Genomic DNA, 13,698 nt, shown 5'->3' with positions numbered 1-13,698 from the left:
ATCGTATAATGTCAAAGTACCATCATATAATGTCAAATTATCATCGTATAATGTCAAAGTACCATCGTATAATGTCAAAGTACCATCGTAAAATGTCAAAGTACCATCATATGATGTCAAAGTACCATCGTATAATATCAAAGTACCATCATATAATGCCAAAGTACCATCGTTTAATGTGAAAGTACCATCATATAATGAAAGTTTTTAACATAAGGCAGTTACGGCGTTCCATATAAACAACTAAAAGTTATATCAAGTATTTTATTATAACAAAACATTGTTTATATATGCAAATAAATTAAAAACAAAACATATCAGTGCTATGAAAAAAAATTAGAAAGGCATTAAATTAAAAGTGAAGGTCATCAGCTAACATCCGACATTTTGGTGCTTATTATGTATGTCTCTCATGAATCTAATTAAGCGTTATTATTGGCACTGTTAATATGCAAAATGTTATATTATACTTTGTATCCATCACCCCAAAAGAACCAATCCACATATTGACGAAACACAAAGAACTTTATCCGAATGAATTAGACTTTTGTTTTCAAAGTCTTGAATTTATTTATATAGCTATATGATTTATTTATAGTGTTAAACGTCGATTTCAGTACTAGTTGTATATCTGAGGCAAGTATTAATTGGTAGAGGAAGCCAATGTACACTATGTTATCTTATGTGTTGCGTCATATAGAAACCGACCTTATGAAAACGAATATCACAAAACATACCATTTCGTACTTGAATGTTCCGAAATCAGTCACAGTCTTATACATGTGAACTTATATATACATGCACTTACAAAAGGTCGATTTCTATCTGACACAGCTTCTATGCATTTAAGATATTAAAAAAGAATGCCACAGACGTAATTCTAAACTTTATACAAGTTTTAACTTAACATTTTTTTTTTACATTTTTACAGATACGCATAGTTAATGTTAAACAAAAAAAAAAAACATTTCTGATACCTTTATAAAGAAACTGCATACTTTGGCTCTCATTAGAACTTCTTTCAATCACAAACTAGTTTATGTTATGGTCTCTGACCACGTTGATAAAAAGAAAAATTAAACACACACACAAATTTAAAATACACAAAACAAACAAAAAAAACACACCCTAATCAAAGTATACCATTCGATTTTGTCCAAGTTTACAACATTAAAATCATTCTACTTGTTCAATATCAAGGTAAAAATAAATAAAACAGAAATGTGTTTATTTTAGACAATATAATCATTTGGGACATATATTTTTCTTAACGCATAAAGTCCCCTAAAAATCTTTATTTCTTTATAAAAAAGGAAGGACGTTCCAAAATATTTACAAAGCCATCAACCACCAAGCAGATGCAAAACAAAGAAACCAGAACTTTGACACAATTATGGACGGACAATCAATTTGACAAATAATGTTGAATATGATAATCCCCAAATCACGTCATATCACGTACTCTCTTGGAATATAATATGCTAATTGTATGAAATAGAATACCCTGATAATCACATACGAAAAAAATTACTACGCAGACCGAAATTAATGACTATCAGGTTAGCCTTAAACAAGCAATTATTTTATAGTCTCAATGACGGTAGTTCAAAATCCCACACGTGCATTAATACAAATTTTCATTATAGCAGCTTCATGTGTAAAAGTTCATTTCTTCTGCCTTCAACACATCTGGCTAGTCTGTGACACACGTCTTTGTTTTTTTTCCCGAGCATATTGTTCATGGGATGGAAGTAATCTGGTAGTTTGCACTGATCCAAATGGCTTTTAAATGCCTTAAGAGAATCCGTGTAACAGTTGTGAATGTTTTTCTGGTTCCAATAATCTTTATTGTTGGGTTGGTGTCGTTCGTTCATCCAAAACATTGAGTGCTAAAAATAAAAAAAGTATGTACATTTCTTTGTTAGTTTTGCTTTTGTCATATAAAATTCAGATTTTTTGTACATAGTTCTTTCCGTAAAGATAGTCTTGCTGTTTACAACATGTTTGTTAAATATAAGTTGAAACCGTTTAGTTAAAACTTAAAAATGCAATAAAATAAAAACAGGTTAGTTTAAATTTCAGTCATATTGTATTATTTGTATTACTTTTTTTCATGACATCTAAGATGAGTTTATTATTAATGCGTTTTCTAATTCATCAGTATAGTTTAACATTTTGAGAAAGTAAACATAAATTGTAGAATTACTGATTGTGCAGCTTCATACATTCCATTAATATTTTAAACTATAAAAAATTTATATCAAATGAATAAATATGACCCTTGGCGTGTACTCGACCGAAAAGCTACATATTTAAGCACATAACAAGTTATCAAAGAAGACTAATATATGTCTTCGTTTATGGATTTCGAAAAGACCGGCAACTATCAGTATTAGATATTTGCTTGGACCACAATTCAAATAGACTTGATTCCTCTACCTCCCCCCCCCCCAAAAAAAAATAACATAAAAAAACCGACAAAAATACGCTATCCAAGAGCCATTGGAACAGTCCTACTCTGTTTTTTCTAGTTTTTATGGACGCCAGTTAGACCTGTTTGAACGTTATGGAAATTGTTTGGCATATATGAGAACAACTGTTTTCAATGCAACTCATACTATAGTGAAGACAGAAATTTGTGTTGGTTGATCTTCAGTAAGTGTTTTGAACGGTTATCTACTATTTTTCTATCCTTTTATGGCCTTGTGGATGTCTTTCCTTTTTTGTTTTTTAATATTTCACCCATAAAACTACAATGTACGTATGACCCCTAGTTTTTACCTTCAAAAGGTGTGATGATATCCCCGGATAATTATCAGTGGATTTCGACTTCCAGGTTTGTACGTCTGCCTTTAACATCTTATAACATTGACGGCGACATTGATTCCCCGTATCTAATCCTCTCATTAGCTCCTTCTCTGCTTTAGAGTGGGATACATTCCAAAATTCACCTCCTTTAGGGACCATGTGGGTTCCGACGTTGTTAATTCTATCTATTGTTTTTTTCGACAGAACTTTACTTGTGTCAGGACGAGGCCAACCGTACACACCAACTGGTACGTGTCTATCACCAATCGTTGTAGTGACGTCTATATTGATATCGTGTTTCCCTTTTGAACCAGTTTTGGTCAATGTCAGTGCTGGACCATGGGAATTTCTTGAAATATGCACATCTGAATAACATATGCATATTACTTAAAGGTGCCTATTTTCAGACATACGATTTTTGATCGACCCTCGCTTTCTAATTCCCTTTTCCCTTCAAAACGATTACACAAGTTTTTGTTATTTTTTAACTTGACGCTTTGCAATAGCTCTTTTGTTTCACATTCGTTGTCATTGGAAGATTTTATAGCAACTCACTTGAGATTTTGAAAGCCTTCTTTCATTTTGTTCACACTTTTTCTATACAGGTGGCGATTTTTGTTATACTAGTTTATTGGTTATGTCGGTTGTTGACATATGCAGATATGAAAATGTGTTGATGCTGTAATTGCTATCTCTTTGACGTATAGACGTTGCGAACGATGTTGATAACAGTGGGTGTTTTCACGACGTCTCCTATAAAATGTATAATAAGACGAATTTGACGTTCAACTTGTTACAAATAACATTTGAAGCGTTAAAATTCTATTTATATACCTTTTATATCATTTTATTTATAAATGAAGGTTAACATTTTTTGCACTTAAACCGCAGATCATGAAAAAATATTCATTAAATACCTTTAAGGTTCAAGTCTTTAATGGCAGTCCTCATCTTGCTGTAAAGATCCTCCTGAACTTTTCTAGGTATTATGTCCCCATTATGTGTTACTTTACTTGCCATCTTTGCATTCCCCGCAGCATTAACAGCAGCATATCCGATAGGGATATAGTTCTGTGTACCTTTTGGAACTGCAGTCATTTCTCTTATCACATTAAGATTTTCTGGAGATGCACTCTAAAATAGAGTTTTCGATATTGTAATATCTTATTTCAATTTCCTTTTCTTATTAAACCATGTATGGTTAAACATTGCTGGAAAAATCCAAGTCTAAAAAAACTGAATGGTGATATGACTTATTTATCATACTCAGTTGTAGAAATGTATGTCTAGGTATCAGGTACAATTAATTTTGACACTTGCTATATTTACTTTATTTTGAAATGAGATAAAGCCATGGGGCCCTTTCCGTGAGGTTCAATGAGAACATACCTTAAAAATTTTAACGGGAGGTATCAATTGTTTGCACTAGTTCCATGTTAAAGTACATATCATATATCTTTGGAACCATGTAAAAAAAATCTTTAATTCGTTGAAGCCGAAAAGGATTTTTAACCGGAAGAGGCATACTGTCTCCATTGTTTCAAGACAAAAGTACACTAATTTTTAATCACTGTTGAGCATTATATTTATTTAACACCAGAAGTGACTCATTCTTATTCCCCCTATTCCATATAAGAAAAAGTTCCATAATATTTATAATTTCTGAATCAGTAAGACATTATTAACCGAATCGTTAAAGTTACCATTTTTTTTTAAAGTTACAGAATCAAATTTATTCAGTTGAAGTAACACTAGAACAGTGCCTGGATTAAACATACACTGTCTTCGTTTCTAAGTTCTTTATTCTATTTTTCTTTATTTCATTGTTAAAATTATTTTCCATTAATTCTTTATTCTCTATATCTTAGCACTCCATCATGTCCTTTCTTTGTTGTTTTCCTGTTTATCATTATTATTTATCTTATGGTCATTATCATGTATTTCGTAGACACTCTATCGCCATGTGGGATCATTGACTGTAAAAAAGTTGTGATAGTCTTCTATTTACGATAATATCGATACATGTTTGTGAAATTCAATATCTCTCAATGTCTGTTCGTCTTTTTCATTTTTAGCCATGATGATGTCAGTTTGTTTTCGATCTATATAGCTATGAGTTTGAATGTCTTTCTGGTATCTTTCGCTCCTCTTTTACAGGATTAACGGCATGCTGCTGGTATTAAACTTCTGATCAATCCAAAATAAACCTATACTTGTCTGTATGGCTGCGTTAATTGCAACATAAGGTTTTTGAATACTTACCTTTGGGTCACGTGGGTTCAAATTATCTTTGTAGGTATACTTTACTGTCCCTTTAGTTTTGACGTCAGCCACAGGAATGTTCAAAGCAATGTTTACGTCAAACTCGTCGGCTTTTTTTACCTTGGTTCTTGTAGCATGACTTCCGGCTTTTCTGATATCACTACTGTAAATTTTGCCATTCTCTTGTGTGCGAACATGATCCATGATTTTGTTTAACGTGTCACGACACTTTCCAACACTCTCCTTACGATCATCTTTGCTAACCATGACATTTGTTTTGTAAAACTCATCATAATATTCTCCTTTGCTTTTGTATTTTGCATCTGTGATATTCAAGTTTTCTTGTTTATCGTGAATATGCTGAGCGAGACCATCTGCAGATTTACATGTTTTTCCACAATCACACTGATTAGGGGGTTTAGTATAATCATGAAGTTTATCCCTTTGGTGATCTTTTAATGTCCCATTTGTTTCAAATGACCGACAACAACTGGAGCAAGGATTTTCTTTCATGTTTTCCTTCATTGTTTTCTCGTGTGATTTTAATTCTTCTTCAGAAGTAAACTTGTATCCACAACCACAACCGTGTGTTCCATGGTTCATGGCAGTATGACATGTTTGTTGCGCTGCGCTCCTAAATCTAGTCTCTCCACAAACTGGGCATGCCATGTTTATACGGTACTATTCTGGAATTGAATGCACATATGGTATAAATATGAAATAAAATTGTTTAGTTGTGTTTTATTTTTAATTTGTTTTGTTTGTTGAGTGTTTATGTCATACAATGGTGTGAATTATGTCCCAAATTACATTAGGATGTAACATTTTACAAAACAAAATATACAGAACGAATAATTATGTTTGAATTGAAGTAGGATACATTTAAAACGATGACGTTACTAACACAAACTTCCATATGAATTAAACAAAAAATGATACATAAAACTAAAATCAAACAAAATTAATCAAACAAAAAGAAAACAATTACTATTAATAATGAGTAAGGCAAAAACAATATGTATATTTATCACTTCAGTTAACCACTAAATAGGTATGTGGTAAAAGAACCAGTTTGCATTTAAAATCCCACTAGGGATTGGAGATAAGAGAGCTCAACCTTAACAATGCCAAAATAAATGTGACTCTGTTTATGCCAATGTATGATATGTTTGATATGAGGGGACAGGTGAGCAACCGCCGGATATATTTTAACATTGTGTAACGTAACTCGTTATACATTTTCCTAACAGTGGATCTCATGTGATAGCTTCCATAATGTGATATTGTCGTGTCAAATAAATATGTAGAAGAAGACATGAGTGTCAAAATATTGTCATTTTGTTTGCTTCAAAATATCTACTAATAATTTGGTCTGTTTAGTTAAGATTTATATATGCAAATGCATAACCAACCACTTTCCAAAATAGTGGCTTTGAAGATCTCTTAAATGTTTTGCGACATTTCTGATTTAATCGGAGTAACACATCCATTTCCATAAAACAGAATAATAGCTTAAATGAAATATTCAATAGATTGTTCATAAAAATCACCAATGGACTATCTAGTTGACAAAATGTGTCCAATGATCCTACCTGTCGAAAAATTAGAGTTATTGTCCTAAATTGACGATGTTTTGGGGCATTTTTGCCTATAATCTTGCAAACTATAATAATAGGTAAATAGAAACTTAAAAACCAGAAAATAATCAGCAGGATAAAATCTACAAATATGTCTACATGACTAAAATTGTCAATTATCTCTTTATCAAGGTAACCCCCATTAATGATAATTTTTACCATAAAGTGCAATTGTTAGAAATACAGGTGAGCGACACAGGCTCTTTATAGCCTCTTGTTTTATAATCGACAAATATGGTAAAAAATATAAAATATACAATAAGTTTATTCTAAAATACATAAAACGATAGAAGAATATCTTTGCAGTTAAAGGTATATAAGACCTACAATTGTAGAAATGTAAGGCATTGTCTCTAAAACGTTAACAGGATAGAACAATTAAACAGCAAAATTTTAAATGTTGGTAGTTGATCCATCTATTTGTATAAATAAAATCTATGCATGGCTTACGATATTCAAATTGGTTTAAATGAAAACTTTGATGTTTTTGAAAAACAAAATGCCTACAATGGTATAAATGTAAAGCATTGTCTCTATAACATTAACAGAAAAGAACTATTAAAATAGCATCATTTGACATATTAGTAGTTGATCCATCTTTTTGTATAAATAAAATCTATAGATGTAAGAAGATGTGGTATGAGTGCCAATGAGACAACTCTCCATCAAAGTCACAATTTGTAAAATTTTAAAGTAAACCATTATAGGTCAAAGTATGGTCTCCAACACGGAGCCTTGGCTCACACCGAACAACAAGCTATAAAGGGCCCCAAAAATTACTAGTGTATAACAATTTAAACAGAAAAAAAACCAACGGTCTTATCTATATTAAAAAAAAAGAGAAACGAGAAACAATTATGAACCACATCAACAAACGACAACCACTGAACATCAGGTTCCTGACTTAGGACAGGTGCAAACAAATGCAGCGGGTTTAAACGTTTTAATATGTACCAACCTTCACCCTTACCTGAAACAATAGTGTAACATCATAACATAGAAATACACACTATAAAATATCAATTGAAATTGCTTAACTCAACCAAAAGACATATTACTACAAACAAGTGAGCATACACTGAACGAATACATTTTATCTATGACACAATGTAAATACAATTTCAATGAAATAAGGGGATGAGATGTTAAACAATATTAGAAAGACAAAATGCCGCCAAATAAATATTGTACACAAGTAATGGAATACAGAAATAGTTTTAAAAAATAAATATTAAATAGTATGAGAACAGAAGTAAAAACTTATAGTCATACTTATCAAATCTGGTATAATATGCATGCCTTGGGGTATTGCAATGGGTATAATTGAAAACATCGAAGTTTTTGAAAAACATGTTGCATATCATACTGCACTAACACATTGATACACAGATTAATGGCTTATTTAGTGTATTTTGGTTCTTTTTTATCTTGAAGTTTGAAATATAATTGTACAATTTTCGATCAAATAGCACCCTTCGGGACTTATTTCTATCTGACGTCAGTATTTTGTTTTAGTTTTGCTTTACATTTTTACTTTTCTATTACTTCAAACTTCTTGCATTACACAGAATGCATAGCAAAATATATAACAAATATCTTTATTTTGTCTGAATTGTAGTAACATTGTTTGAAATCGTTTTCATAATGACTGGTTTTATCCATATAGCATGTATAGGCTTTGCAATAATGCCCTCTGGGCCAATGTTATAAGAACTGCTTCGATTTAAGGTCAAGGAACAGTAAATGGGTTATGTCGCAGATTTTGATAAAATTTTGCATACAACCTTGGCTCGTTGAACTACAAATTAAAATCGAAATTAATAATGCATGTATCTCTTTCATGTCTTTTTTTATCTGAAATATTACAGATTGATTTCTTTCAATATGGGTGAATATTTGTATAGAAAGCACATGAAATCGGCGAAAAATCTTCTAACATTTGGCTTAAAACATCTAATTTCAAATTTCTACTCCATAGATTTTTCTTAAAAAGCTATATGTTGATGACATATCAATTTCTGTTTTAATGATATACAATAATCATAGGATCACCGACTTCGTTTTTTGTCTAATAATCAATTTGTTACCTTGTTGGTAGTGAAAAACGTCAAATATCATTGTTTTACGGCCTACAACGCAACGCGATGATGTTACGTTCATTTCGAAGTTTCATGGGATTTTTTCACAAAGAACACAACTGTGAATGATGTATACCTTAAAAACGAAGTCTGTGACCCTATCTTTATTTTGCATCATTTAAACGGAAATCTATGTATCAACAACATATCGTTTTTAAAGAAAAATCTATGGAGTAAAAATTAGAGATTTGATGATTTTAAGACAAATTTTAGAATGTTTTTCGCCAATTTTATGTGCTTTCTATAATATGTTCATCCATTTTGGAAGAATTCAATCAGTACGTAATATTTCAAATGATAGATGAAATAAATGCATTATTTTTTCGATTTTCAGTTGTAGTTCATCGAGGCATAGTTGTATGCAAAATTTTACTGAAATCTATGACATAGCCTATTTACTGTAACTTGACCTTAAGTTGAACTGGGAATCTAAGCTTTGATTTACTGAATGGCTTATAAATTGAATCATACATGTATTTAAATGTAATGTGTAATGTAAATGCACTGTTATATGTCATTGATCAGTAATATTGTAATGGTCTCGGGTAAACACCAATGTCCCTCGGCCATAACTAAGGCCCTTATATAATAGACATTGGACATATAAAAGGGTCATCATGAAACCACCCAATTAATTACTAATACAGTATTACTAATATGACCCTGTATGTTTTTGTCCAATCAGTTTCCGTACGAAGTTATTTCTATATTTGCCTTTTTGATCACTCATCACAAAGTATGTTCATACATTCTTTTCAACATCTTGCTCCTCCCACTTCCCTCGTATGCTATACTCATTGAATAAATAAAAAAAAAGATTATACGAACCTTATATGCAAGTCGAACAGAAGGAAGTAAATTCAAATTACATTATACGTGGCCATATCTGATATGTGCATTAAATCCCTTTATTACAATCTCGTGACATGATGTAATATTAATTGACTTTTAAGGTCAGGTTTTACTTTTTGATATACATGTTAGAACATGTAGAGGAAGGATACTGTTTTTAATATAGATATAAAATGCATAAAATTCGGAGTTGCAGAAAAAGTCTAAATTTAGAACAATTTAGAAATTAAGATGATATTGATTGAAAATTTCCAATACAAGTGTAAGCTTATTCAAAAAGCTGGCTTCACGTCATTTATTATTTTTAATTCACCTGACCTAAAGGATCAAGTTTGTTCTAATCACTTGGCGTCTGTCGTCTGTCGTCTTCCTCTATCTGTTTCGTCCGATATTTAAATCGCATTAATCGAGTAGGAAGTGAAAAATCAAGGTAAATGTGATGGTATAAGATTGTCTACCTACATAACTATTAGTAAAAATAAAAAAAATAATTATTAAGGCCCTCATATCTTAACTTTATGAGCAAATTATTATTTCAATATTTTCATTTATGTTAGTAAACACTATACACACAATTTTAGTTTGAGAAAATCACATCTCATTTGAAAATAAACATTTGTTCATCTTACAATTTATCTAACTACTTCTGTTATACCATTAAGTGAATATATACGTTCGAAGAGTTTATATGGATTAACCTTCTTTAGGAACTTTTATATTCAAACATTTGAAAGCCAATGCTGCATAATTAGCCGGCAACGCGTAGACCTATACGACAGAAGGGACATAAAAAGAATTACAACATTTATATGACTAAAGGTGAACTTGCATGAGGGTTCTTGGGTTCGTAATACTTTCTTAATTTATCAGCGGAATTCAATGAAAATATGCTATAAAATCCTGTCAGTACCACGGTAAAGTATAGTGAGATGACGATACCCTCTAGAACACGTTGTTTTACTTTAACTGTAACCACGGCAGTGTAAAAAGTAAATCACAAAAATAATGAACTCCGAGGAAAATTCAAAACGGAAAGTCCACAATCAAATGGCAAAATCAAAAGCTCAAACACATCAAACGAATGGACAACAACTGTCATATTGCTGACTTGGTACATGCATTTTCTTATGTAGAAAAAGAGTGCAAACTTCTACATGTTTATCCTGTTTAAAATTGTAAATTGCATCTTTAACAACGATGTCTTATATTAAATAAAACCATCATTGATCCAGTTAAAATAGTGTACACCAGACGCGTGTTTCGTTTTCAAAAGCCTCACCAATAACGTTAAAACAAAAAAGTTTAATAAACCAAATAAAGTATTAAGTGAACGGTTAAAAGTTTATAACTGTTGTTTATTTCTTACTTCTGGTTCTGCCTTTGGGTTAATTTTTCATCTTGTGCGAATGTCCAATGTGAGTGTTAATTAGAAAAAGTAAAATGATAAAAATACCGACCTCGGAGGAAAATCCGATTCGGAAAATCCCGAATCAAATGGCAAAATCAAACGCTCAAACACATCAAACAAATGGATAACAACTGTCATACTCCTGACTTTGTACAGGCTTTTTCTTATGTAGAATATGGTGGATTAAACCTGATTTTATAGCTTACTAAACCCCTCACTTGTATGACAGTCGCATCAAATTTCATTATATTGACAGCGATGTGTGTACAAAATAAACATACTAGGTAAAAATGAGACGATTTGCATCTATCGTCCTGCAATCATAGTTTTACAATGAACGCTCAATTTGAATTAAAAGCCAAACGCAACTGCAGCATATAAGCACATTTTATTTGACCTACTATTATGAAATCAAAGTTTTCTTACTTGTTGTCGGATAGGAATCAACGATGTTCAAATGAAGCCATTTTTAGAAATAAAAATATAAACGTGGCTATGTTTGATTTCCGATTACTAGTATTATATTAACATACTGTCGATAACATCGAAATGTATTGCTCATTAGCAGAAGATATGTGTTGTGGTTATTTATTATTTTTAATTCACTTGACCTAATGGATCAAGTCTGTTCTAATCACTTGGCTTCGGTCGTCTGTCGTCCTCCTCTATCTTTTTCGTATGATATTTAAATCGCATTAATCGTTTAGGAAGTGAAAAATCAAGGTAAATGTGATGTTATCCGATTGTCTGCATGAATAACTATTAGTAAAAATAAAAATTTAATTATTCAGGTCCTCATATCTCAATTTTTTTAGCAAATTATTGTTTTAATATATTCATTTATATAAGTAAACACTTTACACTAGATTTTAGTTTCAGAAAAAATCACATCTCATTTAAAAACAAACTTGTTCATCTTACCTTTTATTAAACTTCGTTTTTTATACCCCTAAATGAAAATAACAAATTTCGTACGTTCGAAGAGTTTATATGGATAACCTTCTCTAGGAACTTTTATACTTAAACATTTGAAAGCCGATGCTGAATAATTAGCCCGCAACGCGTAGACCTATACGACAAAAAGGGACATAAATAGAATAACCAAATTTATATGACTAAATGTTAACTTGCATGAGGGTTCTTTGATTCGGAATCATTTCTTAATTTATCAGTGGAAAATATGCTATAAAATCATGTCAGTACCAAAAAAACTGCATAGTTAGCTGACTATACCCACTAGAACACGTGGTTTTACTTTATCAGTAACCACGGCATTGTAAAAGAGTGCAACCTTCTCTTTTTTTTATCTGGTTTAAAATTATAAATGGCAACTTTATAAATGATGTCTCATATTAAATAAAATCATCATTGATACCAGATAAGATTGTGTACGCTAAACGCGCGTTTCGTCTTCAAAAGACTCACCAATGACGCTCAAATATAAAAGTTTAATAAACCAAATATAGTATTAAGCGAACGATTAAACGTTTATAAATACTGTTTCTTCCTTACTTCTGGTTCTGCCTATGGATTTTTTCATCTTGTGAGTCTCAATAAGAAAAAAAAATAAAATAACAAAAATACCGAACTCCGAGGAAAATTCTTAACGGAAAGTCCCGAATCAAATGGCAAAATCAACTGCTCAAACACATCAAAAAAATGGATAACAACTGTCATATTCCTGACTTTGTATAGGCATTTTCTTATGTAGAAAATAGTGGATTAAACCTGGTTTTATAGCTAACTAAACCTCTCACTTGTATGACAGTCGCATTATATTGACAACGATGTGTGTACAAATCAAACAGACATACTAGGTAAAAAATAAACGATTTGCATCCATCGTCCTGAAACCAAAGTTTGACTATGAAAGCTCGATTTGAAGTAAAAGCAAAACGCTTGCAACAACTGTTGCATATTAACACATTTTCGTTGACTTACTAGCATTATGAAATCAAAGTTTTCTTAGCTTTGGTCGGATATGAAACAATGATATTCAAATGTAGGCATTTTCAGAAATAAGAATATAAACGTGGCTATGTTCGTTTTCGATTACTAGTATGCTATTCCACATATTGTCGATAACATCGAAATGTATTGCTCATTAGCAGAAAGTAGGTGTTGCAGTTACCCATTTGCCGGCGTATGTCTGTCAATAAACATTTAATTTATTTATTTACCTGAACTACAGGGTTGGCGACAGATTAACAGATTGTTTACGCATATATATTACAACTTTATCGATTTCGTCGATATCAAGTCTTTAAAAAAAACCTATTAGCGAAAGTCTTTAAAAAAAACCTATTAGCGATATAATGCATGAACACAGTGCCTAATGATTGATGAACTTGAAAGGAGTACAATAATCATGATAACAGTCTTGTTCTACAAATAACGAAGATCAAAACCCGCAGAATAGGTTTCAGTTGAAGCAAAGATGAATAAATCTATTTAAAAGTTGATTATAATGGCAGGAATAATAATATAAAATCACAAAACATGCTAGTTATTTTTATTTCAAGCATTGATGATAGGTTTGGTTTAGATTTGGACTCTTAAAGATTCATGTTACCGACATTAATGATGTTAAGGA

The 13,698-nt window shown here is 31.3% G+C and overlaps 1 protein-coding gene across 2 annotated transcripts; it reads right to left on the bottom strand.

Moving 5' to 3' along the window:
• Positions 1–250: 250 nt before the first annotated feature.
• Positions 251–9,748, bottom strand: LOC127710941 (protein mab-21-like 3). Of its 2 annotated transcripts, XM_052216897.1 has the most exons (5): positions 9,674–9,748; positions 5,071–5,756; positions 3,726–3,942; positions 2,782–3,173; positions 251–1,889 (listed from the first exon to the last, which is right to left on the bottom strand). In XM_052216897.1, the coding sequence occupies exons 2-5, from the start codon at positions 5,737–5,739 to the stop codon at positions 1,641–1,643; spliced, it is 1,527 nt and encodes a 508-aa protein (XP_052072857.1). In that variant the 5' UTR covers positions 5,740–5,756; positions 9,674–9,748; the 3' UTR covers positions 251–1,640. The 2 variants fall into 2 exon arrangements, with proteins under 2 accessions (XP_052072857.1, XP_052072858.1); XM_052216898.1 differs by lacking the exon at positions 2,782–3,173.
• Positions 9,749–13,698: the final 3,950 nt, after the last annotated feature.

This window comes from Mytilus californianus, unplaced genomic scaffold (assembly GCF_021869535.1).
Source record: "Mytilus californianus isolate M0D057914Y unplaced genomic scaffold, xbMytCali1.0.p SCAF_8, whole genome shotgun sequence".
Lineage (NCBI taxonomy): Eukaryota > Metazoa > Mollusca > Bivalvia > Mytilida > Mytilidae > Mytilus > Mytilus californianus.
Note: the sequence above shows the minus strand (reverse complement) of the source record. Positions and strands in the feature narration are given on the sequence as shown.

What these genes read in the sequence shown, in the direction of transcription:
- LOC127710941 (XM_052216897.1), bottom strand. Translation starts at nt 5,739, where the DNA reads ATGGCATGCCCAGTTTGTGGAGAGACTAGATTTAGGAGCGCAGCGCAA. An exon ending in TGAACCCACGTGACCCAAAG is followed by an intron (nt 3,943 to 5,070) that starts GTAAGTATTCAA and finishes ACTCTATTTTAG; the next exon opens with AGTGCATCTCCAGAAAATCT. An exon ending in TATCATCACACCTTTTGAAG is followed by an intron (nt 1,890 to 2,781) that starts GTAAAAACTAGG and finishes TTTTATTTTTAG; the next exon opens with CACTCAATGTTTTGGATGAA.